The sequence below is a fragment of the Phyllobates terribilis genome, unplaced genomic scaffold (assembly GCF_046119375.1).
Source record: "Phyllobates terribilis strain yellow unplaced genomic scaffold, ASM4611937v1 Scaffold_4__5_contigs__length_816908805, whole genome shotgun sequence".
In the NCBI taxonomy this organism is placed as follows: Eukaryota; Metazoa; Chordata; class Amphibia; order Anura; family Dendrobatidae; genus Phyllobates; species Phyllobates terribilis.
In genome coordinates, this window is record NW_027362764.1 from 708,152,113 (window position 1) to 708,179,253 (window position 27,141).

At 44.4% G+C, this 27,141-nt stretch overlaps 1 protein-coding gene across 1 annotated transcript in view; it reads right to left on the reverse strand.

Moving 5' to 3' along the window:
* Positions 1–13,890: 13,890 nt before the first annotated feature.
* Positions 13,891–27,141, reverse strand: part of SDC2 (syndecan 2) — a 90,122-nt gene continuing 76,871 nt past the window's right edge. The window contains exons 2-5 of the mRNA XM_073679640.1: positions 20,562–20,673; positions 18,348–18,490; positions 17,855–17,963; positions 13,891–15,479 (exon numbers count right to left, since the gene is read on the reverse strand). Of these exons, the coding sequence (XP_073535741.1) occupies positions 15,316–15,479; positions 17,855–17,963; positions 18,348–18,490; positions 20,562–20,673 (528 nt within the window). The 3' untranslated portion in view covers positions 13,891–15,315. The remainder of the gene's footprint in view (positions 15,480–17,854; positions 17,964–18,347; positions 18,491–20,561; positions 20,674–27,141) is intronic.

The following is a 27,141-nucleotide window of genomic DNA, read 5'->3' on the forward strand; positions in this document are numbered from 1 at the left end:
GTGCACAGATTCTAAGAAGCGCCATCTTCTCTGTTAAAAGAAATATTTATTTGTAGAGAATACCTCCATAACATGGCACGCTGTGCTTCCCTCCCTCACAAAGATTTAAAGAGAAGCTGTCAGCAGGATTTAGCACTATAAAGTAAAAGGTATGGCCATGATGGCGCTATTGCACTGATTAAATTGATACCTTTGTTGAAGGAAGCCATTCAAGTGGTTCTTTTTTAATCATGGTTTTAAGTTTACTTCTGATGATGTCCTCTGTGCATCGGGGCAGGCCTGGGTCTTCTGCTCCATCCCTTCCGCCTGCCTCCAAGTCGGCATATGCATAGATTGACATCTCCGCTCAGCCCTCAATCAGCGCGTGTGCGGACTACGGCACCATTTTATTGAAGACCACATGTGGAATCTCATAGTGCACATGCGCTGTCCACCCAATGATTAAGTCCATGATGAAGAAAACCCCCACTGATCGGATTCCTTCCACAAAGGTATCAATTTAATCAGTGTAATAGCACCATTATGGCCATACCTTTACTTTATAGTGATAAATCCTGCTGACAGGGTCCCTTTAATATAAAATTGGAGGCATAGTGAACTATATGTGCTGAACAGTATGGGCTCCATATTCAACATCCATGTAAGAGAGGTCTCGTGTACAATCATGTTCATGATGCCTAAGATAAACCACAATCCATGTGATCTGACAGATTTAGGATTGTTGTTCAAAAGATCCTTAGATGCCGGGATCAAATGTGACCATGGCACCTAAGTGTTTAAATAGAGTGGGAGGGGGTAGGGGTTTCTTCTACCTGGCCATCAGTTCCCCCTGAAACTTTATATATGGATACAGGTGGAATGTCAGGCAGCAGGGGTCCTGCAAGGGGATTGATAAAAGAGTAGCAGTGTACCCTACAGGTGACTGATGACAAATTCCCTAAGGACTTGAATGCTGTAAGAAAATAACTGTCAGAATTGGTGTAAACGCAAGAAAGATCAATGTACCCCAAAATGGTACTGGTAAAAACTACAGTTCACCCCACAAAAAACAATCCCTCGCACAACTGCATCGATTGATAAAAAGGTCATGGGTAGTGTTGAGCGATACCTTCCGATATCGGGAAATATCGGATCGGATTGGATCGGACCGATACCGAAAAAGTATCGGATATCGCCGATTCCGATACCGGAAACCAATGCAAGTCAATGGGACATAAATATCGGAATTAAAATAAACCCTTTCTTTCCTTGTAGGTTATTTCTACATGAAGGAAAACAACTAAGAATAATGTAGAATGTATTGGGGGAGGTGGGGGAGACAATAAAGGCATAGAGGTTTAGCCCAGTCAAATGGAATAGCAGGAATTACTATTTTTTTATTATGTTCTGAGTTACGGAAATATTAACTATGTTAAGTATTTTTATATTTTGTCAGATATTTATGTTTCACTACTTCCATGCTCTTCACCTTCTTTTTTACTTCTCCCACACTTTCTCCTTCATCATCCTCAGCATCTTTTTCATCCACTTCTTCTTCACCTTCTTCTTCTTCACCTTCTTCGTATTATTCTTTTTTTTACATTCTTCATATTCTACTTCTTCATCTTCTTCATATTCTTCTTCTTCATCATATTCTTATTTGTGACAGGCATTCCTGTAGTTGTTATCTATAAAAGGTTGGACATTACACCTTTCGTTCTGCCCGTCACAAAAGATTTACAACAGGATTTGTCCGCGTTCAGTTTGGCCTGCAGCAGCAGGTCTTTTCCAGGGGCACCACGAGGAGGAACGGACTCACCCCCATACACTGCTTAGTCATCTTCTGCTTATAATTTAGATATTATCTTTTGCTCTGATTTTTAGTCTTATGCTTAATGTTCTTCTGCTTTTTGTTCTGCAGCTTCTTGTATTTCTGCTTCTTGGTTTTCTGTCTCTTGTTCTTCTGTATCTTGGTGCTTGTCTTCTCTTCGTCTTCTTGGTCAACTTCTTCAGGGTCATCTTCTTGGTCTTCTTCGGGGTGGTCTTCAGGGTCGTCGTCTTCGGGGGTCCTCATCTTCGGGGTCCTCGTCTTCTTCGGGTTGGTCTTCTGGGTCCTCGTCTTCGGGGTCCTCGTCTTCTTCGGGGTGGTCTTCAGGGTCCTCGTCTTCTTCGGGGTGGTCTTCAGGGTCCTCGTCTTCTTCGGGGTGGTCTTCAGGGTCCTCGTCTTCAGGGTCATTGTCTTCGGGGTCCTCGTCTTCTTAGGGTTGGTCTTCAGGGTCCTCGTCTTCAGGGTCCTCGTCAGGGAGATCCAGAGTGATTACCAAGAACCATTTCAAAAAGCTTGAACTTGGAAATGTAGCAGAAGGTACAAGAAAGCTGAGGAACTACCGAGGACCAGCTGACGGTACTGGAACCCGGATGGGTAGCAGAAGGTACAAGAGCCAATGGAACTACCGAGGACCAGCTGATGTTACTGGAACTCGGTTACTAAGCAGGAGGTACCTGTGCCAGAAAGCACTACCAAGGACCAGCAGACGTTGGTGGAACTTGGATACCGAGAAGGAGGCACCTAATCCAAAGGCACTGCCGAGAACCAGCTGACGGTACTGGAACCCGGATGGGTAGCAGAAGGTACCCATGTAAAAAAAAGTTCAAGGCCGCGAGCCGGCCGCAGTTACCAAAACCCACAGTCCTACAGGGGGTGCTTGTCCTATTGGCACTATGGAACCAGCCTTCATTGCCAGATCCCGCAGCCCACATAGGAGTCACCTAAACTGCAGGCACCATAGAGTCGGCTAACCCGACCGCAACACGACAGGACAACGCATTGGAGGCAAAGTGACGTTGACACTACCCGGAAACAGCTGGCGTGCTGGAACCAGGCTGGGCAGGAGGGAGTACCCGTGCCAAAGACACTGCCGAGAACCAGCTGACGGTACTGGAACCCGGATGGGTAGCAGAAGATACAAGAGCAAATGGAACTACCGAGGACCAGCTGACGGTACTGGAACCCGGATGGGTAGCAGAAGGTACAAGAGCCAATGGAACTACCGAGGACCAGCTGATGTTACTGGAACTCGGTTACTAAGCAGGAGGTACCTGTGCCAGAAAGCACTACCAAGGACCAGCAGACGTTGGTGGAACTTGGATACCGAGAAGGAGGCACCTAATCCAAAGGCACTGCCGAGAACCAGCTGACGGTACTGGAACCCGGATGGGTAGCAGAAGGTACCCATGTAAAAAAAAGTTCAAGGCCGCGAGCCGGCCGCAGTTACCAAAACCCACAGTCCTACAAGGGGTGCTTGTCCTATTGGCACTATGGAACCAGCCTTCATTGCCAGATCCCGCAGCCCACATAGGAGTCACCTAAACTGCAGGCACCATAGAGTCGGCTAACCCGACCGCAACACGACAGGACAACGCATTGGAGGCAAAGTGACGTTGACACTACCCGGAAACAGCTGGCATGCTGGAACCAGGCTGGGCAGGAGGGAGTACCCGTGCCAAAGACACTGCCGAGAACCAGCTGACGGTACTGGAACCCGGATGGATAGCAGAAGATACAAGAGCAAATGGAACTACCGAGGACCAGCTGACGGTACTGGAACCCGGATGGGTAGCAGAAGGTACAAGAGCCAATGGAACTGCCGAGAACCAGCTGGCGGTGCTGGAGCCCAGGGTAAATACTAAAAACAGAGGAGCCAGAGGTGTATTTGGAGGAGGTTTTAAATCCGTAGTACAGTGGATGTGGACAAAGCAGGAGAATTTGCCGGACACACAGCTGGGGATCAGCTGACGTTACTGAACCCCAATAACACTGGAGCAAGCGTTGACTGTGCAGACGGCACTTCTGAGCAGCAACTAGCGGTATTGGAGCCCAGGGTAAATACTAAAAACGGAGGAGCCAGAGGTGTAATTGGAGCAAGTTTTAAATAAGTAGCACAGTGAATATGGACAGAGCAGGAGAAATTGCCGTGAACACAGCAGGGGAACAGCTGACGTTACCGAACCCCAATAACACCGCAGCAAGTGTTGACTGTGCAGACGGCACTTCCGAGCGCCAACTGGCGGTGCTGGAGCCCAGGGATAAGAATGAAAACAGAGGAGCCAGAGGTGTAATTGGAGCAACTTTAAAATGTGTAGTACAGTGGATGTGGACAAAGCAGGAGAAATTGCCGTCCGTACAGCAGGGGAACAGCTGACGTTACCGAACCCCAATAACACGGCAGCAAGTGTTGACTGTGCAGACAGCACTTCCGAGCGCCAACTGGCGGTGCTGGAGCCCAGGGATAAGAATAAAAATAGAGAGGAGCCAGAGGTGTAATTGGAGCAAGTTTTAAATAAGTAGCACAGTGAATATGGACAGAGCAGGAGAAATTGCCGTGAACACAGCAGGGGAACAGCTGACGTTACCAAACCCCAATAACACGGCAGCAAGTGTTGACTGTGCAGACAGCACTTCCGAGCGCCAACTGGCGGTGCTGGAGCCCAGGGATAAGAATAAAAATAGAGAGGAGCCAGAGGTGTAATTGGAGCAAGTTTTAAATAAGTAGCACAGTGAATATGGACAGAGCAGGAGAAATTGCCGTGAACACAGCAGGGGAACAGCTGACGTTACCGAACCCCAATAACATCGCAGCAAGTGTTGACTGTGCAGACGGCACTTCCGAGCGCCAACTGGCGGTGTTGGAGCCCAGGGATAAGAATGAAAACAGAGGAGCCAGAGGTGTAATTGGAGCAACTTTAAAATGTGTAGTACAGTGGATGTGGACAAAGCAGGAGAAATTGCCGTCCGTACAGCAGGGGAACAGCTGACGTTACCGAACCCCAATAACACGGCAGCAAGTGTTGACTGTGCAGACAGCACTTCCGAGCGCCAACTGGCGGTGCTGGAGCCCAGGGATAAGAATAAAAATAGAGAGGAGCCAGAGGTGTAATTGGAGCAAGTTTTAAATAAGTAGCACAGTGAATATGGACAGAGCAGGAGAAATTGCCGTGAACACAGCAGGGGAACAGCTGACGTTACCGAACCCCAATAACACCGCAGCAAGTGTTGACTGTGCAGACGGCACTTCCGAGCGCCAACTGGCGGTGTTGGAGCCCAGGGATAAGAATGAAAACAGAGGAGCCAGAGGTGTAATTGGAGCAACTTTAAAATCTGTAGTACAGTGGATGTGGACAAAGCAGGAGAAATTGCCGTCCGCACAGCAGGGGAACAGCTGACGTTACTGAACCCCAATAACACGGCAGCAAGTGTTGACTGTGCAGATGGCACTTCCGTGCGCCAACTGGCGGTGTTGGAGCTCAGGGATAATACTGAAAACAGAGGAGCCAGAGGTGTAATTGGAGCAACTTTAAAATCTGTAGTAGTGAGAATGTGGACAGAGCAGGAGAAATTGCCGTCCGCACAGCAGGGGAACAGCTGACGTTACTGAACCCCAATAACATGGTAGCAAGTGTTGACTGTGCAGACGGCACTTCCGAGCGCCAACTGGCGGTGTTGGAGCTCAGGGATAATACTGAAAACAGAGGAGCCAGAGGTGTATTTGGAGGAGGTTTTAAATCAGTAGTACAGTGGATGTGGACAGAGCAGGAGAAATTGCCGTCCGCACAGCAGGGGAACAGCTGACGTTACTGAACCCCAATAACACGGCAGCAAGTGTTGACTGTGCAGACGGCACTTCCGAGCGCCAACTGGCGGTGTTGGAGCTCAGGGATTACAGTTCAGGTGGTAGAAACATGAACAGAACAGGAGACCTGGATACTGTTGCCAACCAATTATTTATTCTGGAAGAGGACTGGCAAATTCATGAGAGATCCAGGCCTTGTTCATTTTGAGAAAAGTAAGCCGGTCAACGTTATCGGAGGATAGTCGCATGCGACGGTCTGTTAGTACACCACCTGCGGCACTAAAGACGCGTTCCGATAATACACTAGCAGCAGGGCAAGCTAGCACCTCCAGTGCATACTGACTAAGCTCTGGCCATGTATCCAGCTTACAGACCCAAAACTTGAAGGGAGAAGAGCCGTCTGGGAGTACACTAAGAGGGCAAGACATGTAGTCTGTCACCATCTGACGGAAACGTTGCCTCCTGCTGACTGGAGCCGTCTGTGATGGTGTAGACATTTGTGGCGGCGGGGACACAAAACTTTGCCACATTTCGGCCATACTGGTCTTGCCTTGTGCTGAGGCGCTGCTTCTGCTCCCTCTTTGTGCAGAGCTTCCTCCACTGCCTCGACGCACTGAGCTGCTTTGTAAAGCACTAGCAGCACTGCTCTCGGTTGGAATGGAGAACATGATGGAATGCACCAGTGCGTCTTGGTACTCCCGCATTTTACGCTCCCGGTTCAACGGTGTTATGAGGCTTTGTAAGTTGTCCCGGTAGCGAGGATCTAGGAGGGTGGACACCCAATAATCAGCCGTGTTGAGAATGTGGGCGATGCGGCGGTCGTTTCTCAGGCACTGCAGCATGAAATCAACCATGTGCTGCAGACTGCCAACTGGCCAAGAAACGCTGTCCCCTGCTTGAGGCGTGATCTCTGCCTGCTCTGCATCACCCCACCCTCGCTCTAGATACTGACTACTAGAGCATTGTGTACCTCCCTCCTCTGGACAGATGTCTTCCTCATCCATTGACTCCTCCTCATCCTCCTCACAAAGTGTCCCCTGCCTAGGCCTTTGTGAGGAACCACGTTGCGCAGACTGTAGAGAAGCAGATGGCATTTGTGACTCCTCATCCTCCACCTCTTCCAAAACCTCGTCCCTTAGTGCTTGCAGTGTTTTTTCAAGCAGGCAGATAAGGGGGATAGTCATGCTGACTAGTGCATCATCTGCACTCGCCATCCGCGTGGAATAATCGAAGGCACGCAAAACGTGGCAAATGTCCTTCATAGAGGCCCACTCAGTGGTGGTGAAGTGTGAACGGCGCACACTGCGACTTGTTTGCGCCTGCTGCAGCTGGTACTCCATTACTGCTGCCTGCTGCTCACACAACCTCTCCAACATATGTAACGTTGAATTCCACCTGGTGGGTAGGTCACATATGATGCGATGTTCCGGAAGACATAATCGGCGCTGCAGAGCTGCAATGCGTGATCTTGCATTGCTGGAACGCCGCAAGTGAGCGCACTCTATGCGGACCTTGTGAAGCAGTGCATCAAGATCCGGATAGTCCCTCAAAAAACTCTGCACGACCAAGTTGAGCACATGTGCCAGACATGGGATGTGAGTGAGGTTGCCTAGGCCCAGAGCTGCCACCAGATTTCGGCCATTGTCACACACTACCATGCCTGGCTGGAGATTCGCTGGCACAAACCACACGTCACTCTGCTGCTTGATGGCATTCCAGAGCTCCTGCGCTGTGTGGCTTCGATTCCCCAAAGAAATTAATTTTAATACGGCCTGTTGACGTTTGGCCACGGCTGTGCTCATATCGGTCATCATAACAGGTAACCCGTTCACGGGTCGATGTGGAGGTAGACCGTGACGGCTCCTGCAGCGCTGATTCAGAGGAACTGGAGTATGAGGAGGAGTCAATGTGTACAGACTGGATTCCTGCAATCCTTGGAGTTGGCAGAACACGTACAGCGCCACTCTCAAGATCTGTACCCGGCTCCACAACATTTACCCAATGGGCAGTGAGGGAAAGGTATCGTCCCTGTCCATGCTTACTGGTCCACGCATCGGTGGTCAGGTGGACCTTGCTACTGACGGCATTTTGTAGCGCATGTTTAATTTTTCCCTCCACATGATGTTGCAGGGCAGGGACGGCTTGCCTGCTGAAATAAAAGCGGCTGGGCACGTTGTATTGTGGGACTGCCAATGCCATAAAGTTACGGAATGTGTCAGTTTTCACCAGCCTGAATGATAGCATTTCAAGGGCCAGTAGTTTAGCAATGCCAGCATTCAGAGCCTGTGCTCGGGGGTGGTTTGCCGAGTATGGGCGCCTTTTCTCCCATGCCTGTGCTAACGATGGCTGTAGACTGGCCTGGGAGTGTGAGGATGACTGGGAAAGTGGTGCTGTGGGTGGAATTACACTGTGTCTCTGTACAACAGTGCCAGAGATTCTTCCATGGCGATCCTGTGAGGAAGCCGAACCAGCTGTGTGTGAGCTGGAGGAAGAGGCTACAACACGAGCTGAAGAGGTGGTAGGTGGCGCTGTAGGTTGGCCTAGGTCTTCAGTGTGTTTGTGTAACTCCACCACGTGCTTGGTCCGCACATGTTTCCACATATTTGTGGTATTGAGGTTGCTGACACTTTTCCCTCTTTTCACCTTCTGATTACACAGCTTGCATTTGACAAAGCAAATGTCATCTGCAACGGTGTCAAAAAAGGACCAGGCACTGCAAGTCTTGGGAGCGCCCGCTTTGGATTTTGGAAGAGCCATGCTCCTAATGGGTGCCGAAGTGGAGGCTACAGGCAACCAAGTCTGCCCCCTCCCTCTCCCTCCTTTTTGGGCCGTTCGGGGAATCTCTTCCTCAGAGCTGCTCCCACCACCTTCCTGTCCCTCACGCCATGATGGGTCAAGGACCTCATCATCTACACCACCCTCTTCAAACAACTGCTTCTCCTGGGTAGTCTCGACAGCACAGTACGCACCAGAAAGTGGCACCTGAGTCTCATCATCAGATGCGTACTGAGGTGTGCTGCTGACCATAGGCACTGGCCCACCCGCCTCTTCAGATTCAGAGAGACAAAACGGTTGCGCATCACTGCATACTACCTCTTCTTCAAATTCTCGAATTCTGCTTGGCTGGCCCCCTCTTTCCAAGCCAAGAGATTCAGAGAACAGAAGTAGAGATGGCTCCTGTCCAGGGCTCTCTGACTGCCTGGGCAATTTGGCAGGTGGTGAAGAGACAGATGGGTGCTCTTCAGTGCTCAGGACCTGAGAGGATCTGGAACTAATTGAAGTCGATGCGTTAGCTGCCATCCATCCGACAACGGCTTCAATTTGGTCCTCGCGCAGCAGTGGGGTACGGCTAGCTCCTACAAAGCTGCGCATAAAGGACTGTTCCCTGGTAAAACTGGGGGATGCCGAGTCACTGGTGCCCGCAGCAGGCACAGAATCCCCACGTCCTCTCCCTGCAGGCACAGAATCCTCACGTCCTCTCCCTGCAGAAACTCCACGCCCACGCCCACGACCACATGCCTTACTCCCTGCCTTCTTCATCTTGGTAGACTGATAAAGATAGTACTTTTCTGCCTAAGGGCTTAGTGTGCTTATTCCTGAACAGCTGCTAACAGGTATAAGAAACACTAATTTTATAAAGTGTGGACTAGACTTTAATATGAGCTAATGTGGCCTACACAACTGTAAAGTGGAGTGTTTGGTGAACTTTATTTACGTTTTTTTTTGTCACAAAAAGACACTGGATGTGCCTAAAGATGTAATAACGATAGTATCACAAACTTTTTGTAGCTATTACAATGTAGGAAGGTAACCTACAATGCAATAGATGAGGCTGCAAAAAATAGGCTAATACTAATCTGGCTGGGGCTGCAGGGCCCAAGGCTGCAGAAAGGCTCCTCTATCTACTCCTATATAGTGTGTTTGGAATCAATTTAGCTGAATACGGATGGAACCACCACACTAATAGGAGATATCAGGAAAAATTATGAATTGGCAAAAAAGGACAATGTATGAGGCAGTGACACACACTGAGTGCACTACAACCAGACGGGGTTGAAGCACACACTACAGGGTGAGCTGCACTCACACACCAGACCTTGCAGACAGCGGTGAACAGTACAGATGCAGAGCACTGTGCACTAGCGCTGCAAGACGGAAAAAAATGTCTATCTACTCCTATATAGTGTGTTTGGAACCAATTTAGCTGAATACAGATGGAACCACCACACTAATAGGAGATATCAGGAAAAATTATGAATTGGCAAAAAAGGACAATGTATGAGGCAGTGACACACACTGAGTGCACTACAACCAGACTTGGCTGAAGCACACACTACAGGGTGAGCTGCACTCACACACAGAGACCTTGCAGACAGCGGTGAACAGCACAGGGAACTGTGCACTAGCACTGCAAGGCACAGTGATTTAGAAAGTAGCTTGGGTAAAGCAGTATAGAGCAAATAGGTAGCTAAAACTGTCCCTCAGAACAACAGCGTCCTATCCCTAACTGAATTCACAGCAGAGTGAGCTCAAAATGGCGGCGGTGGCTTTTATAGTGCATCATGACATCATTTCAGCAGCCAATCACAGCCATGCCATTAGTTAAGATGCCTACATGCCTAACAGGATGTGCCCACACTTCTTAGGATCCTCATTGGCTGAATAAAATGAAAATGTCTCATTGCATTATGGGAACTTCCGATTCCGGTATACGATATTGCAAAAGTATCGGAATTAAGTATCGGAATTCCGATACCGCGAATATCGGCCGATACCCGATATTTCAGTATCGGAATGCTCAACACTAGTCATGGGTCTCAAAATATGGCAGCAAACCAAATTTGGTAGTTGTACTGACCCACAGAATAAAGTCAGCAGGTGTTTTATTTTTCTGCACATTAGACTTGACCAGGTTCCTGCAAATCTTTTTGCTCAAGTGGCCAGTTATGTTTGCCCTTCTCTAGCGCACAGTAATCACCATAAAAAATTTAACCGAGCGAACAGGCAGTTTTTTTTGTGGTTTGTTTTTTTTTACCTTTTGACCCATCAGGCATTGCAAAGTTATTACTTTCTGAAATCTACTTCATTACACCTAGTTTTGCCTCTTTCCCCAAACACACTGCTGCAGTGCAGTTTCAATGCCCAGTTCCTGCTCCTTTAGCAGCTGCTTTCAACTGCTGCTCAGCAAGATCTGTACATTGCAAACAATCTGTGTATGGGATTCTCCCTGGCTGAGCCTCTCTGCACCATACTCAGGTAGGGAAAACACTGTACTCTGAATATAGTGTTTAGAATCCTGCTGAGCAGCAGTTGAAAGGAGCTTCTAAAAGAAACCTGTATACGACACTGAAACAGCACTACAACATGGTGTTTTCGAAGAGAATGCAGCAAAATGATTATTACTAGTGAAGAGCGGAAGTGCTGCGGGTGCTCGAGTAAAATGTTAGAGTCCCCGCCCTGCATGTTTTGCGGCTAAGGATACTCGGTGCATGCATGATGCAAACTCAGGTAGCGAGTACTTCTGCTCATCACTAATTACAAAACTTCATAACTGTAGTAGGATTAAAAAAAAAAAAAAAAAAAAAAAGTTTGTCACGCCTATAGACTATTAATCTGATTTTATAAAATATGAAAATAACAAAAACAAAACAAACAAAAAAAAAACCTCAGAATCCAGATCCTCTAGAACAGGGGTCTGAAACACGCGGCCCCTCCGGCTGCTTCTTGCGGCCTGCAGGCACATAGACCCCGTAACTATCGCGGCTCTCTCCAGCAGCCGCCATCAGCGCTGTAGTGCAGTGTATTGCAGCACAGAGACCGGTTCTCTGCACAGCAATACTAATACAAGCCGGCCTATCAGAGGCTAGCAGCTGACATCTGCGTCCCAGAGCAGCGGTGTATGACGTCACTGCCATGCGCAGATGTCAGCTGCTGGCCTCTGATAGGCCGGCGGCTGACACTGGTATTGCTGTGCAGAGAGCCGGTCTCTGCGCGGCAATACTCTGCATTACAGCGCTGATGTCGGCGGCTGCTGGAGAGAGCCGCGATAGTTACGGGGTCTGTGCCTGCGAGCCACAGGTGCAGAAAGGACGCCGAGGGAACGGAGGATAGGTGAGAATCTTTTTTTTTTCTGTTGTGAAATACAGCGCTCAGTATGGGGGGACGGGGACCCTGAGCGCAGCACGGGGGGGTGGGGGGGGACGGGGACCCTGTGCGCAGTATGGGGGGGCGGGGGCCCTGTGCGCAGTATGGGGGGGCGGGGGCCCTGTGCGCAGTATGGGGGGGCGGGGGCCCTGTGCGCAGTATGGGGGGGCGGGGGCCCTGTGCGCAGTATGGGGGGGCGGGGGCCCTGTGCGCGGTATGGGGGGGCGGGGGCCCTGTGCGCGGTATGGGGGGGCGGGGGCCCTGTGCGCAGTATGGGGGGGCGGGGGCCCTGTGCGCAGTATGGGGGGGCGGGGGCCCTGTGCGCAGTATGGGGGGGCGGGGGCCCTGTGCGCAGTATGGGGGGACATGTCTGCAACATGGGGACCTGGATGGGGGATATGTCTGCAACATAAGGATCAGGATGGGGGACCATGTCTGCAATATGGGGGATCATGTCTGCAACATAAGGATCAGGATGGGGGACCATGTCTGCAATATGGGGGACCATGTCTGCAATATGGGGGACCATGTCTGCAATATGGGGGACCTGGAGGGGAGACCATGTCTGCAATATGAGGACCAGTTCAAAAGGTGTATAGAAAATAAAATGGTATCACTAAAAATGTCACTTTGTCATGCAAATAATGCGGCCCCCCAAATTAAATGTTTTTCCGTGTGCGGCCCATATGCCCAGCTGAGTTTGAGACCCCTGCTCTAGAAGACACATATTCAATAGTAAAGAGTTTTTCTTTTCAAGTTTTGTTTTCCGCATTCCCTTTGAAGAACATTTCAGATCTTTACTTTATCACCACCCTATTGGTAATATAGGTTTGTTGTTTCCTCCAACCTTTTATTTAAAATTCACACACATTTGATAAAAGCCCATAAACTAAGATAGAAACCCAATTCCAGATTATTATAAAGCCGTGTGATGAGAAATAATGACACGTAACAGTCGCTATTAGGCCACATGTTTTTTTTTATTTAGTAGTGTTTATGTTCCCAAGTTACATTTTTTGTCTATTGATGTAAGACTACAAAATTACCAATATTTTTTTCTGTGCTTATAAAATACCAACATTTTTTTTTTTTTTTTACCGTCATACACTCTGTAACACAGTCTGCAACAATTTACATGGAATCATAGGCACTTTAAAGGCTTAAAAAGACTTTACAACTTAAATGCATGGTGAAAACGACAAAAATTGCTCTTAAAACTCCTAGTCGTACCTTCAGAAAAAGTAAATAGAATGGGAAGGAGTTTGTACAGTGGCCGTGGACTTCTGCAACTTTGTCAGAATACTGTTGTAGTCTTTGGATTTGGCTCATCCCCATTGTCCATACCAGGATTAGGCATCCTGTGGCTTTCAGACTCCTGAGGAGCCTCTTACTGTCTCATTCTGGTTCATCACATATGTAATACATTAGTAGCCAGATTCATCCGCACATCATTATATGCAATGTATGACTGGCCCGCTCCTGTACGGGAGTCGGCAAAGGTGCATCCACTCCTAAAAATTAACTGAACCTCATTTCTAAGGCTTGGGTTTGGATTGGAGAGAATAAGTTTCCATTTTTCTATTTTCATACCAATATCATACCTAAAAAAATTATAGCGTGTCCTTTTTTAAAGGAACGGACTTTAAATGTTGCGTAGATATGCGGAAAGTAAATCTTTGCCATCAAGAAGACAAAATGAAAGTACCTCTCTGAAATCTACACCTATAATCTCTACTTTTACAAAAAAAAAAAAAAAATTATTGTTAACTAGAATACCTAACTGGTTAAAAAAAAAAGGAGCCAAATTCTTCCAATTAAAAGAAAAAAAAAAAAAACTTTTTGGGGGTTAACCAGAATAGGTTCCTACACGATATGAAAGTTTTGCTACAGTGTAATTTGAGGAAATTTACCATCGCGGCCAAAGGAAATTGCCAAAGTGCTAGATCTTCCCTCCCTCAAATTCCAGCACCTCCACCAACAGTTTTTTTTTTATTTTTTATCCCAACTTTAGTCACAGCATGTAAATGTCCAAATTGGAAAACCATAAAGTAAATTAAAAAAATACAACTCAACTAAATATTCCTACATAAAACAATGTAAACAAAAAGAATAGAAACTACAGCTTCCATTTTATTGAAAATAAAAAAAAAATTTCAGGAAGTATGGGAAGAGCCACAACTATTGAGTTTGCAAAGAAAAAATACTTTCCCCCTACAAATTACTAAATTTTTTATAAAAAATATAAAGTTTTGTGAACTTGAACAGGTGAAAAATGTAACAAATTCTCTCCTGTAAACCTCAGTTAGAACGTGCGTACTGCAGAAGATTCCAAAAATATCCAAAATCCAATTTCACTTAAAAAGGGTATATATCCGGGACTTTCTGAAAAACAAAAAAAGGGCCTAAGCACTAACAGGCATGAAGTAGCGGCGCCGTTCTTTCCCGGTCGGTCACAGACCGCTCCTGCTGACGTCACGTCGACAGAGCAGCGGATTCTTTTCCGCACTGCCGACGACGTCATTCTGATTGACAGCTGGATTCCCGCTGCCTAACTTGGGGATGCAGCTGTCAATCAGAATGAGGTCTGAAGTCACGCCCTGTCAATAGTGGAAAAGAAGCTGCCGCTCTGTCGACGTGACGTCAGCAGAGGCAGCTGAATCACCGGCAGGAGCGGTCTGTGAGAAGACCGGCACTGTGCACAACAGGCCGGTAAGGTAGGTAGAAACTACATGCCTGTTAGCGCTTTGGCACATTTTTTTTTTTTTTTTTTTTACAAAGTCCCGGATATCCCCTTTAAGAGAAAATGCACCTTTAAAAAAAAGAGTAGCTTTACTACTGTAAGTAACCGCTTGTATACAGCTATTCCATTTCTCTTTTTACATATTAGTCAGCATAAATCGGTCAGAAAGTACACTGAAAAAAAAACAAAACAAAAACAGCGTAAGTGTAAAAAAAAAATGAATATCATTACACAGATTTATACAGATTTCCTTTGTTTACATAGAAAAAAAAAAAAAGTACATTTACACTATTATACCGTATATCTGAATTCTAAGACAATTGCACCATGACAACTACTAAAGGCATTTATTTGGAAACAGATAAATTAATGAAATAGAACTAAATTTTGAAAGATCCGAGACATGCTAGAAATATTCAACAACCTGCCATAGACCCGACTATTGAAAAAGAAACCATTTTTCAGGGCTTGGTTTGTATGATTATGCATAAAGGTCTGAGACATCTTGGTGAAAACCAATGGTCTTAGAAGATAATACTCTGCCACTGCTACCCACTCAAAAATTCAGGGATTTTTTTTTGTTTTTCTTTTTTTATATTAAGGAATACATGAAAAGTGTTTTCATTTTTTTTTCTTTTTTTAAATACAATGGGATTTTTTTTTCTCATGTTATAAAGTTGCCTCCGAGGCTCTTTAATGAAAAAAAAAAAAAAAAAAAAATGAAATCTTCATTATTCTATGCAAAAGCTTTATTTAAAAGAAAAAAAAAAAAAAAAAAAAGAAGTTCAGTAATCTCATAAAAAAGAGACACTATAGTAGATTTTATGCATAAAATTCTTTAGTTGGTGCCTTTTGGTAGACAGCACTGGATGGTTTTCGTTCTCCAAGGTCGTAGCTGCCCTCATCCTTCTTTCTCATGCGGTAAACCAGCAGCAAGATTAAGAAAACTGCAAAAAGGAAACCGATGCCTCCACCAGCAATGACCGCTGCAAAACAAGATTAGATGCGTGTTATCTTAGAAGTAGCATTAGTCTTGTAGTCGGGGCCCCAAGTGCCACACTGAATGGTTGTCCTTCATGTTCAGCTTGCCCTACACTAGACAAGAGTATGCAATCAGTGTTCTAATGTTCCAGCCGGCAAGTCAGATGCTCCACGTCCACAGAGCAGCTTCTTCTTCCAGGCTGCTCTGTTGACGGGGTGTTGCTGCTGATGGTAATGCTGACTGACGACTCCACTCAGTTAGGCAGCGGGGAGCCAGCTTGTCAATCAACATGACGTCAGCAGTCACGCCTCCATCAACGTTGGTCTGTCAACATGACGTCAGCGGAGGCAGCAGAATCACTGGCAGGAGCTGTCTGTAATCACTCTGTCAGCGCGGGGATGGAATGGGATAATTGAATAGGTGGGATTTGTATCTGTTGGAAGAACAACTCACTATTGAATTCTATGGTGAAGGCAGATGGCATGAATCTGTGAAAACAGAAGTCATGTGATCCTCAGTCACCATTTCGCTGCAATCAAGGAAAGTTTCTTTCTGTAACTGCATTAGCTCAAATTGAACGTGTGGAGTGGTTCCAACTAAAACGGAGCAAAAAACAATTCGGGTAGCCTGGTCTGGTGTGCATGCCGATGCATTGTGGTGTTGGGCCAGGTCGACCTTCCTAGATCAGGCACTGAAATGCCCCAGCATCCTGAACATCTCTTGTGATTATTGTCCCATCTTGTGATATCATGTGAGGCCACACACCTCATGGCATTGTGGGGGCTAGTAATCATAAAAGGTCCCAAATCATTCCAGTTCTCAATGCCCTGGTCCGGCTGCCAAGGAGTACTGACATAGACACCTTATATGGGTCCTGCAAATCTTTTTGTTCACCTCTAGATTTGACTTCTTTGTATTGTATATCTCCATAGTTGATATACAATACAAAGTTATATTGTGGTACCGTGTTAACCAGAAAAATCGATGTAAATACTTATCTCCAAAAACGATAAAAGTATTCTCTGAGTGATATGTTTATTGGCTAACAAAAATACATTTATTGGCCAACCAGAAAATTATATATATATGACTCAGATACACACAAGCTTTCAGAGAACAGAGGCTCCTTCCTCAGGCAATATTGCATATTAATTTTTCTTTCCGTAATATTGCCTGAGGAAGGAGCCTCTTCGCTCTGAAAGCTTGCATATATATTTTGTTCTGGTTAGCCAATAAAGGTATCACTCTGAGAATACTTTTGTCATTTTGGGGCATAAAAGTATTTATATCAACTATGGAGAAATTCAATTTTGGAAGTATGTGTAGCTCAATGACTTTGTCCCAGGGCTGAATTTTTAGTTTTTAACTTTGATTCACCTTCTGGAGCAGCAAAACTAAAACCATCTGGTGATCAGTAGAAAGGAGAGTTTAATGCCAGGACTGTAGTCTCCTATCCATAAAAAGTTACAGTGGTAGTTTGGCTGTGAAGTATTATTACACTCTAAGGGCTTGTGCACACAACAGATTATTTCACCCGAGTCACATGAACCAGCGATCACTGCAAACGGATGACGCCATCACACCAGGCATTTAACCATAAGTTCATAACCAATGAATGGGGGCTGCCATTTTTGAATTTTGTACAGCTGGAGTCAAATGTCCATGCATTTATGAATATGTCTCTAGTGTACATCTGAGGAAAGTAGATTAGACTGAAACGTCATTTTTATACACCATTTCTTAATTTCAATAAATATCAATTGTTGAGCGTGCCGGATTATACCGATTTATTGTATCGTAAGTGATGGGATCCTATCCGTGCACCTATTCATCAAAGGAGTGCCGTTGTTCTCTTCCAACCAGCTCATCCGAGTGCTATTCGAGTGTTTTTCATGGACAGCACTCGTACCCATGATATTCCATGGGGTTTTGCAGAGATCAGATTTTTACCTCGGACCGAGTAGTCTACGTAAAAAAAATTGGACACACTGAGTGTCAGCTCAAAATAATCAATGCAAGTCTATGGGCCTGTGAAAAAAAAATCTGACAGCGCTCTGATAACTGTTATCCGAGTGCGATGCGATTTTCATGGACTGACAAAGTGGAGAAATTTTTTTTTCTTCTCTCAATGCTTGAGGAAAAAACTGATGCCACTGAGCAGAAAAAAATTTGACAGTTTCTCAGATGTCAAGAAAACTGTCGTGTGACATTACCCATATTTTACAGGAAGTATATACGTTCGCAAAGTAAAATAGATTGAATAAACTTGTGCTTATTGTAGTCATGTCAAAAATTGTGTGTGTGTGTGTGTGTGTGTGTGTGTGTGTGTGTGTGATCAGTGACACATAAAACACATTTATACCCAACTTCAATGCTCACCTGCAAGTACTTCTGTTCTGTGGAATAGGTTCTCTGACTGCTTCTCTGTGTACACCTCCACCTCAGAGTTACGTTCTAATAGTTCTTTATTACTCTTTTCCACAGGCTCCTAAACAAGACATACGTACTGATTTAACAATGCGACATAAGTGGCCAGCCCTGAAAATGTAATTCCTTAACTTATCATGGAAAAACAAACAGTAGACCCAAATGGCAAGTGTACGTATAGGCGATAGAGGGAGTCTGGTAAACGCAGGTAGGTGACTAGGCGAGCCATTTACATTTCAACACTTCTATTCGGTGAAACAAACAAATACCAGGCCAACGTTTTTTTTTTTTTTTTTTACTCGAGTTGATGAAGTCTGTGTTACTGTGTAAATATAAAGTAGATCTGTCACTTTTGAGAAGTTGACCCTGCCATATTAGAAGATAATGTTGAAGGATCACTGGGCCAAATGACAAAAAAATATATAGTGTTGGAGAAAGGACATACCTCTGGATTTACGACTATGTTTGTCTGCATCTTTGGCGTAGTCATCTCCACTACTGGAGAAGGACTGGTTGGTAGATCTTCTGGAAGTGCTTTAAGGGTCGTAAGTTCTACTGCCATGTCTTGGTCATCAACGTCTACAACTCCTGATAAAACATTACCATGAACATTATGAAAATGATTTTGAGATTCATAGACATCTAGTACAAACAAATTACACAACAAAATTAGTTTGTCTGTAATATTTCATGAGACCATGTAGAAAAACGAAGACATAATCGTCATGGTCCTAATACTACAATCTTCTCCTCATCATAATCAACGAATAGATATTAATGGCCCCTTTACTTCTAGATGGAATTTGAGGGCATTATAAGGGTACATGCACCCCGAGGTTTTTTTGAGGTGGTCAAAAACAACAAGTTTTCTAGAATGAACGGCTTTGGGAAACACTCCTCTAGGTTGTTTTTGGAAGAGTTTTTTGTATCCTAAAGCGGATTGGAAGAGTGTTTTCTAAAGCATTTTTTTGCAGCTTTCTGATTGGACAGTGCCTACTTTGGAGCAGATTCCATCACGAGACGCTTTGAATAACATACACTTTTTTTTTCCCGACCTGTTTTGAAAAACACTTGAAGCAGAAAAAAAAAACGCCACTCCAAAAACTGAATATATGAACAACAAAGTGTTTTTTTTAAAAAACAGCTCCCATTATATTTGTAAACGATTTTTCAGTTTTTTTTTCAAAAAACTCCATTTGTGCACCTACCCCAAGACTGTAGATCTGAGAAAGTTCACCCTCCGCTCAGAGTTTAGAAAAAAATAGAACTGAGTGGGGAGATTTGACAAGATAAATCTCATTTATGCCAAACCTGGTGTATATTCCATGCATCACATGGATTATGCGTTGTAGAGACTTTTTGGCCATAAAAACATGTGGATGTAGTTTAGCGGGAAGCTAAACCAAATCGACCAGTAGGATAAGCCAGAGAACGGATGCTGATAATTAAGAAATTCCATCAAGATGCATTTTGTAAACCACATAATTTGTGATTATATGTGGGACAGGTATCTTTTCATGAGACACCATTCCGCTCAGTTGGAGCGCTGTTCTCTTCTTCACAAACTGGCCACCACTTTCTCACATTCCCTATCGAAAGTGATCTTAGACCTCCCAAGACTCAACCCCTCCACTGCCCTCTGGTAGAACCAGGGCTGACTTCATCGCCACTGTGGTGGAAGAAGGGGCATGTTTCAGGCTTCCTAAGACCGTGGTGGTCAGGTTGTGAAGAGAATGGGGCCTCAGAATGGAGAAAGAGGGGCAGGAGGGCACCCGGTATATTGATTATACCACAATTCTTAAAGCTGCCTTCCACCCTAGCACTAAAAAATTACAAATAATTACACATCTGCTAATTCGAAAGAACCTCTTTAGTGCGAGAACTTCAGCCCATTAGGAGCCGCTGATTGTTATGCCATGTCAGCCTAACCCCTTTAAGGGTGTGGCATCCCCTTTGTTGAGCTGACTGGTATATATGTAGCTTACCACGGGCCTGGGTGGTCTGCAGTTGGGACCCGGTCCTATTTGTCTACCCTTTTATATGCATTACTTCAACTTTGATATACAGTAAGGTTTTTAATATAGGCAGTATAGGTACCGTCCCAATTTAGGGTCACCTTGCCGCTGGTGGGACGGCTTGTATACTTTTTTTGATCAAAAATAGTTCACTAAGTACCCTATATTTATTATGCAACTTTGCTTTACATTTATATATAATGATGGTAGGGTATGAGATATATTTTTGTCTTTTGTCTTTTGTAGGTTTTGCTTCTTTTTGCTAGTGTGAACATGCTCCTATTTCTTGCATGTCTACCATCTTAGACCTCAGTTCACATTGCTTGGTTTTTTAACCCCTTTAATTAGTAGACTATATTAGTACATTGTGGCAACCCTATTCACAGAGGTTTAGGGATCAGTTTTAGAGAAAAGTCATAAAATGTTGATTAGGAGACGAGATTTTGATAGCTTGATGTACCATTTCCAGCAAGAGAAAATTACAATATTGCTGCTCCAACTTTGCCAACCTTCCATCTTTCAACCATTTACAAGTGAGGAAGGGTTATTGTACAAGTCTGGGGGGGAATCGGGTGACAAATGTGAACATGTTAAGTGACTAGTAGATCAATTAACAGTTTTGGAGCAAGATTTTATTACTGTACCTGATCCTGAACCAGATGAGTAGTCATCATCATCAATTGGGTATACTCCGGAGGATTCTTCAACCGAAGTGTTGTCGATATACAAGTCTTTGTCTGATGTTGTGGCCACCATCTGCAAGATCAGACATGGATATTATAGGTGGTTGTATGAACACACAGATCGGATACAGGTAGTACTAATACATCTTTAAAACGTTAATAAAAACTGAAGAAAGATGTAAAAATAAAAAGGCGTTGGTTGAGCCCCAAGGTACAAGTCATAATTTGTCTTTTACATGAACACATTTTGGAAATTGCTGAGGTAGAACAATACTTCATTCATCTTTCGCTGTACTTTGGCAAGTAGCAATTGCTTTGTTATTGGCACAATCAAACAAACAAATCTATAAATGTCATGCTGTGTGACAGTACAGAAAATAATTAAGGCAGACAAGCCTCAGCTCCTATGCAGATTTAAAAGGAGTAAAAATAATAAAAAAAAAAAAAAAATCAGATTTATGTTGTTGTGAATCAATTAAGAATCCTCTTAATCTCTTGTCTGACTGCTATAACAAGATATAAACAAAGCTGCGCTATGCCCAGAGGTGCCAATTAAAAGCGAATCTATAGAGAAAACGCAGGCTACTCCTATGCAAGAGCACCAGAAACCTGTTAACACTTGTAAAGTTCACACACTATTAGAGGGACTCGCCTCATTTTTTTTCCCCACAAATTCAGGTTTCCAAGTGTGAGGTCACACAAGTGGGAGCGGTATCCTGTATACCTGCCGTTTACCATATATTTAGAGGTACACCACCCATAAACACCACTTTTCCATGTGTTCTGTACTCCAACAGTGACTACAGACAAAGTACACTCATCACAGATAGTATAAATCTTTGCCAATGCTAGAAACACCATGGAGGGGTCGTGCTGACCCTTGGGGTTGTCCGGTCTTCAAGTGACTGCAGATTTGTAGCCTATGTGACTGCAGACTTCTGAATCCTCACATGGCGGGCGCATGAGATTTGCATACATGTGGTCACATGCAGACTAAATGGGTGCGGCGTTGCCGAATGCAAGTGTATTGGACGAGGCCGGGCAAGTCTAGTTGGAATGTGGCTGGAAGTATGCAAATTACATAACTTGTTGTCACATCACTGCCTGCTCCCGGCACCAGACAATCCTGACAGCGCGCGATGTCACAGAGTGACTGCAGTGCAGACTTGTGACCTCAGGCCGGACAACTCATTTAAATGAATGTGGGTCCCACTACTGTGACAATCACAGATTAGCAGAAAGGAAGATTCTTCCCTTACTGCAAGATCATGGCTAGGGGCAGCTGAATATTATGGCCAGTCGCACATGCACCTCGAAGCTCCATTAAAGTAGGACACTGACCATAGCTAAGTGTTTTGCTGTTCTTTGTCGTCTTTGACACGGACAAAGATGGCAAAGAGCAGCACAACGCTCAGCTATCTTTAGGTATCATCAATCAATGACATACTGTAATGGATGGTCGAGGTGCATGCATGATCTGCCATAATATTCAACTCCTCCGTTGTCACCTTGCAGTCAGGGCAGAACAGTCCTCTGTCCTTGCAGTCGGTGGACCCACATTGATCTAACATTTATCATCTAGCCAATGGACTTGTTTAGCCTGGAATATCCCTTTAAGCACAAAAAAAAAAATAGTTGGGTGGCACAACTATTCTTCTACGAGCTTAAATGATCAAGGAATGCCATCTTAAAACGGCAAGCTGCGGAGCCCAACTTTGTTGGCAGCCCCATTGAGTATACAAAATAAACACAAACCTGACCTACATCATTGGAAAATTGCTAGGATTGAGGCCATGGGGATTTACGCTCATGTCCAGGTCTACACATCGCTATTAAATTGGCTCTGTGGTCATCACAGTGATTAAAATGAAATCACGGAGAACGGCTATGGATTTATGTGAAGAAGCACCATAATGCTGACTGCTTACTAAACTTCGCTATCCATTTCAATTTCTTGAATATGCAAAGCTGCTTTACTTAAAAAATATAATCTGTCTTAAAAGATGGTAAATGTTAAGGCAAAGAGTTTTCTCATATTGTTAAATAGGTGAAATAACCTCTATCCCAGTGTATCTATATACCGTAGCAACACAAAGCTTGAGACAATTATGGATGGTGTCTGCTCTTAGTCATGGAGGTTCTTGTAGGTCACCAGACCAAGAGCGCATAAATGCAATCTGTACTGCTGTGTGCACACACTGATGTCAATACAGTATTAATACGTCCACATACCCATTGAAAATAAAATCACTTTATGTATGTATAAACCATCATATGACGACACTTTCTAGGGTGAAGAAAATGTTCCCTACAACCTTTTACGTCTTTAAAGTGTGCATCATAAGGTCATACGGACATAATAAAAGGATGATGAAGATGAAGACGGCTTAGACAGTCGAAACGCGTTGTGGCAGTGGTATTGGAGGAAGAATAAAAGGTTGGTTATCATCTATTAAATTGTCCAGTATTCCTTTGGCGCTCCCCGAGACCGCTGCACCATTGTTTACATAATGAAAGGAGAGACAGATTTTCTTCTTGGGATTGTCATCTAGGAGCCAAGACAGAGACCCACTTTGCATGAGCGGCTGCCCTACTGGCAGATTTGAGCAGCCGCCGTACTACAAGGTCAGCCATTCTTCTGAATAGCCACCATATAGTAAATACATTTCAGCTTCCCCATCAAAATTAGCTGTCTGCTGGGGTTCCCAGGAGAGGCGGAAACCCGGGCCGAGCAAGGGGCCACATTCTGAAAAGAGTGGTCTCCGATATGACAGCATGTTCACCATAGAAATCATTGGGCTGTCTGTGTACTAGCTGAATTTAGGGGGCCCCAATTAGGTTCCCCATCAGCTCACACAGGGGCTTTTATAAACCAGACAACCCCTTTATGGATATGTTCTCACTTAAGCATAAAATCTGACATGTATTTCAGCAACGAAAACTGGCATGTGAAGTGGGCCTTATTGTGACATTAACTTTCAATAACCTGGAGGAAAAAAGTAGAAGGTAATATATGCAACACATTAAGGTTGGTGCAAATCGATCTGCACATCTCAGTCCATCAGCCACAATAGTGGTCTGTGGCCGAATCATAGAATGTTAAGAGTTGGAAGGGACCTCCACGATCATCGTGTCCAACCCCCTGCTCAATGCAGGAGTCACTAAACCATCTCAGACAGATGTCTGTCCAGCCTCTGAAGACTTCCATTGACTGTTGTGCCCAATAGACTGGGATGTACAAAGAAATTTGCACCAACTCTTCAACATATCAATTATGAGGTGAAGTAATGTCATCCATTTCTAAATTATCCCATAGATGTGCTTGCTCCGAAATGGTGAGCAGCCAACCTTGAGGAATAATCCGTTGTCTGACACCTCCCCTCATCTGACTATCCCATGTTTTCATCCAGCTAAACCCAACACCAAAAAACTAAAAAAGTTAGTAGTTTTCATTTTTTGCTCCAAGTGATCACCTGCTCATATTACAATGGTCATGAAGACCTTCAGTTACCTCGAAGGATTAGAATAAAAGACTTGTGCAGTGAGAAATTGCTAACATTTATGTACGCACTAAATTATTACGAATTATTTTACTGTGAAGTTAGTAATTGTTCTGATCACAACAATTCCCGGTACTCCCCAGAGCACACGAGGCACAATTACCATCTTCGTCAGACAATGTAAAGAGAAACAAAAATAGAATCAGCGTTTCATCTCGAAAATTGACAGCGGAGGATTAAAGAGCTACCATAGTACCTGACAAAATGGGATTAATTACCTTCATTATCTCATTACGTCACTATCAAACCATCACTCCACAGAAATGACCCTACTAGAACGCCTTTATCCTGGTAGGCTTTGAAAATATTACAACAATCCATCGCCTTTACTAGTTATTCCACACAAAAATAAAAAGAATAAACTACTATCTGCAGCTCTCACACATTCGGGAGATGTTGGCTGAACGCCCTCTCCTCTCTGAATGGGTAAAGGCACATTTCTGCGCAGAATAATCATTGATTAACAATATACTTACACCCGTTAAAGCTTTGTTCATACATTGCGGTCATGCTTGTGAGCAAAAAAAGAAAAAAAAAAAACGCACCAAGCCTAAGCCGCTGCGGTCGTAGAACTGCACAATTTAGGATCACAATTATGCATCAGTTTCAACCTCAAAATTACATGTCTGATCAGAGTTTTCCACTGGGTCCGTACTGAGCTCTGTGCGCACGCTCAGGCAGCTGGTGAGTATTTGTCTCTTGAGCTTGGCTCTTTTGAGTGATCGATGGGCGTCTCAGAACCTGGACCCCCGCACAGGGCTGTGGAGTCGGTAAGCCAAACCTTCGACTCAGACTCCTCAATTTCCATGACTCCAACTCCCTCATACATGGCTTTAAGTTTAAGTGATACATTTACGGTAGGACACATTTTTCTCAGCTAAGAGTCTAGACCCTTAGATCAGGAATAGGACAGATATACATAGGACATTTCATAACTTTCCCAAATTCTTATGAAAAGATATTCCCCACAAACTGCATTGAACTACTGTACCCAATTTATTATATATTTTCGGAGTCGGTCCAGTTTATACAGACTCCAACTCCACCAAAATGGGCACCGACTCAGACTTAGACTTCAAAGCCCTACCCTCACAGATCCACAAGAAATTTAAGGGGCTACAAAAGCATAAAATAAAGCAAAGCTTAGTTACACTTTAACTAAATTGTCCAGTCCTTATACCATTTGCATGCTGTCAGCAGCTCATTCCCTGTTTACATAGAGAGATGAGCTACTGACGGCAACGAATGTTAAAGTTCCATAAAAGATGCCATTAGCGTTCGTGGATTTCTGCCTTAACTGGGTCAGTATTTGGGAATGACCATTTTTCCAAGCCTGGTTGGACAGAATTTTGGCCCATGCAAAAAAGGTCTTAAGCCACTGCAAAATACCTTGGGAACAAAGGATCGGGCATGATTAATTTCAACATACCTAGTCTCCCGGTACTTACCTACATGCAACCTCCAATCCTCACAAGATCTCCTTCTCTACTCCCCTCTTATCTCCTCTTCCAACAATCGCATACAAGATTTCTCCCGTGCATTCCCCTACTCTGGATCTCTCTACCCCAACATATCAGACTCTCGCCTACCGTGGAAACCTTCAAAAGAAACCTGAAGACCCACCTCTTCCGACACGCCTACAACCTGCAGTAACCATTGCTCCACCATACCGCTGCACGACCAGCTCTACCCTCACCTACTGTATCTCCACCCATCCTTTGCAGACTGTGAGCCCTCGTGGGCAGGGTCTTCTCTCATCCTGTACCAGTCGTCGGTGACTTGTATTCGTGATGATTGTACTTGTTTTTTATTATGTATACCCCTCTTTCACATGTCAAGCACCATGGAATAAATGGCGCTATAATAAATATTCCTGATCCTCCACCCAATAAAGGCTGGCCGAGCATTGAATACAAATGGCCACTTGATCATGCCCAAATCATCAATTAAACTATACACATGCGTTCTGTTGCGGGTTCTCTTCTCAATTTCACAGTGTTGGAAATTTGTGAATCTGTCGATTTCAGCGAATCAGCCTACCTTCCAACGTATCGGGGTCAACAGGGTTTGGCAGCAGCTTGTCTCCTTGTCCCTTACAGCACTTGGCAAACAAGCTCAAAACTTTTAAATCTAAGGCTATCTTGAGACTGTACTTGAGTGTGGAGCCCTTAAGACCCCAAAAAGTGTCCAAACAATTGTGTGTTGCAGAACTATAAAGCCTGCAGCGACAGTAGGCGAGTGGATTTCTTTGCTTTTCTGAAGACCAAGGATATTAAGGAAAAGGGACTGGCTGGACATTGCCCTAAAACATAGCGGATTATGTCTGCCGTCTATTACAGAGGACATTTTTTTTTCTTGGAATAATATAGAAGCGCTTTTAGACTGCACCAATACTCTTGCCCCCAAGTATTGGAGAAGGAAACGCCCGGCAGTGGTGTAGAAGGATGCTACCATCAGCCGAGACCATCTTTCTACAGCTGCATGATACAACCAGAGATATGCATGATGAGAATATACATCCCACATAACCAGTGAGGACACCATGTAGTCAACTAATCCCCTTATGATCTCACATCACTGTGTCTTCCCCTGAAACTTTAATACGTGGATCAATATTTCACGGCTGTCTTGCCTGACAAACATTTGTTTGACCCATGTAGTTTCACATGTTGCACAATTAATTCCACTGTCATTCTGTGATTTACAGCTTCATGTAATCGTATGATCTCACACCAAACAGCTAATTTATTGCTTATAGTGCTGTGAGCGTATAACAATTACGCCTAGTTGATGCAATTAAAAAGAAAAACAAAAAACATCTTACGTAATTTTTTTTTTTTTTTTAGATTTTAAGAACAGCAGAGATTAAGGTGGTTAACAAAAATAATAAAAGACATCAGTGTAGTGCTGCTGTTGTATGTGACTATAGCCTCTGATGTCTGATTTTTCTCACGCATAAAATTTTTTTTTTTGCCAGGGTT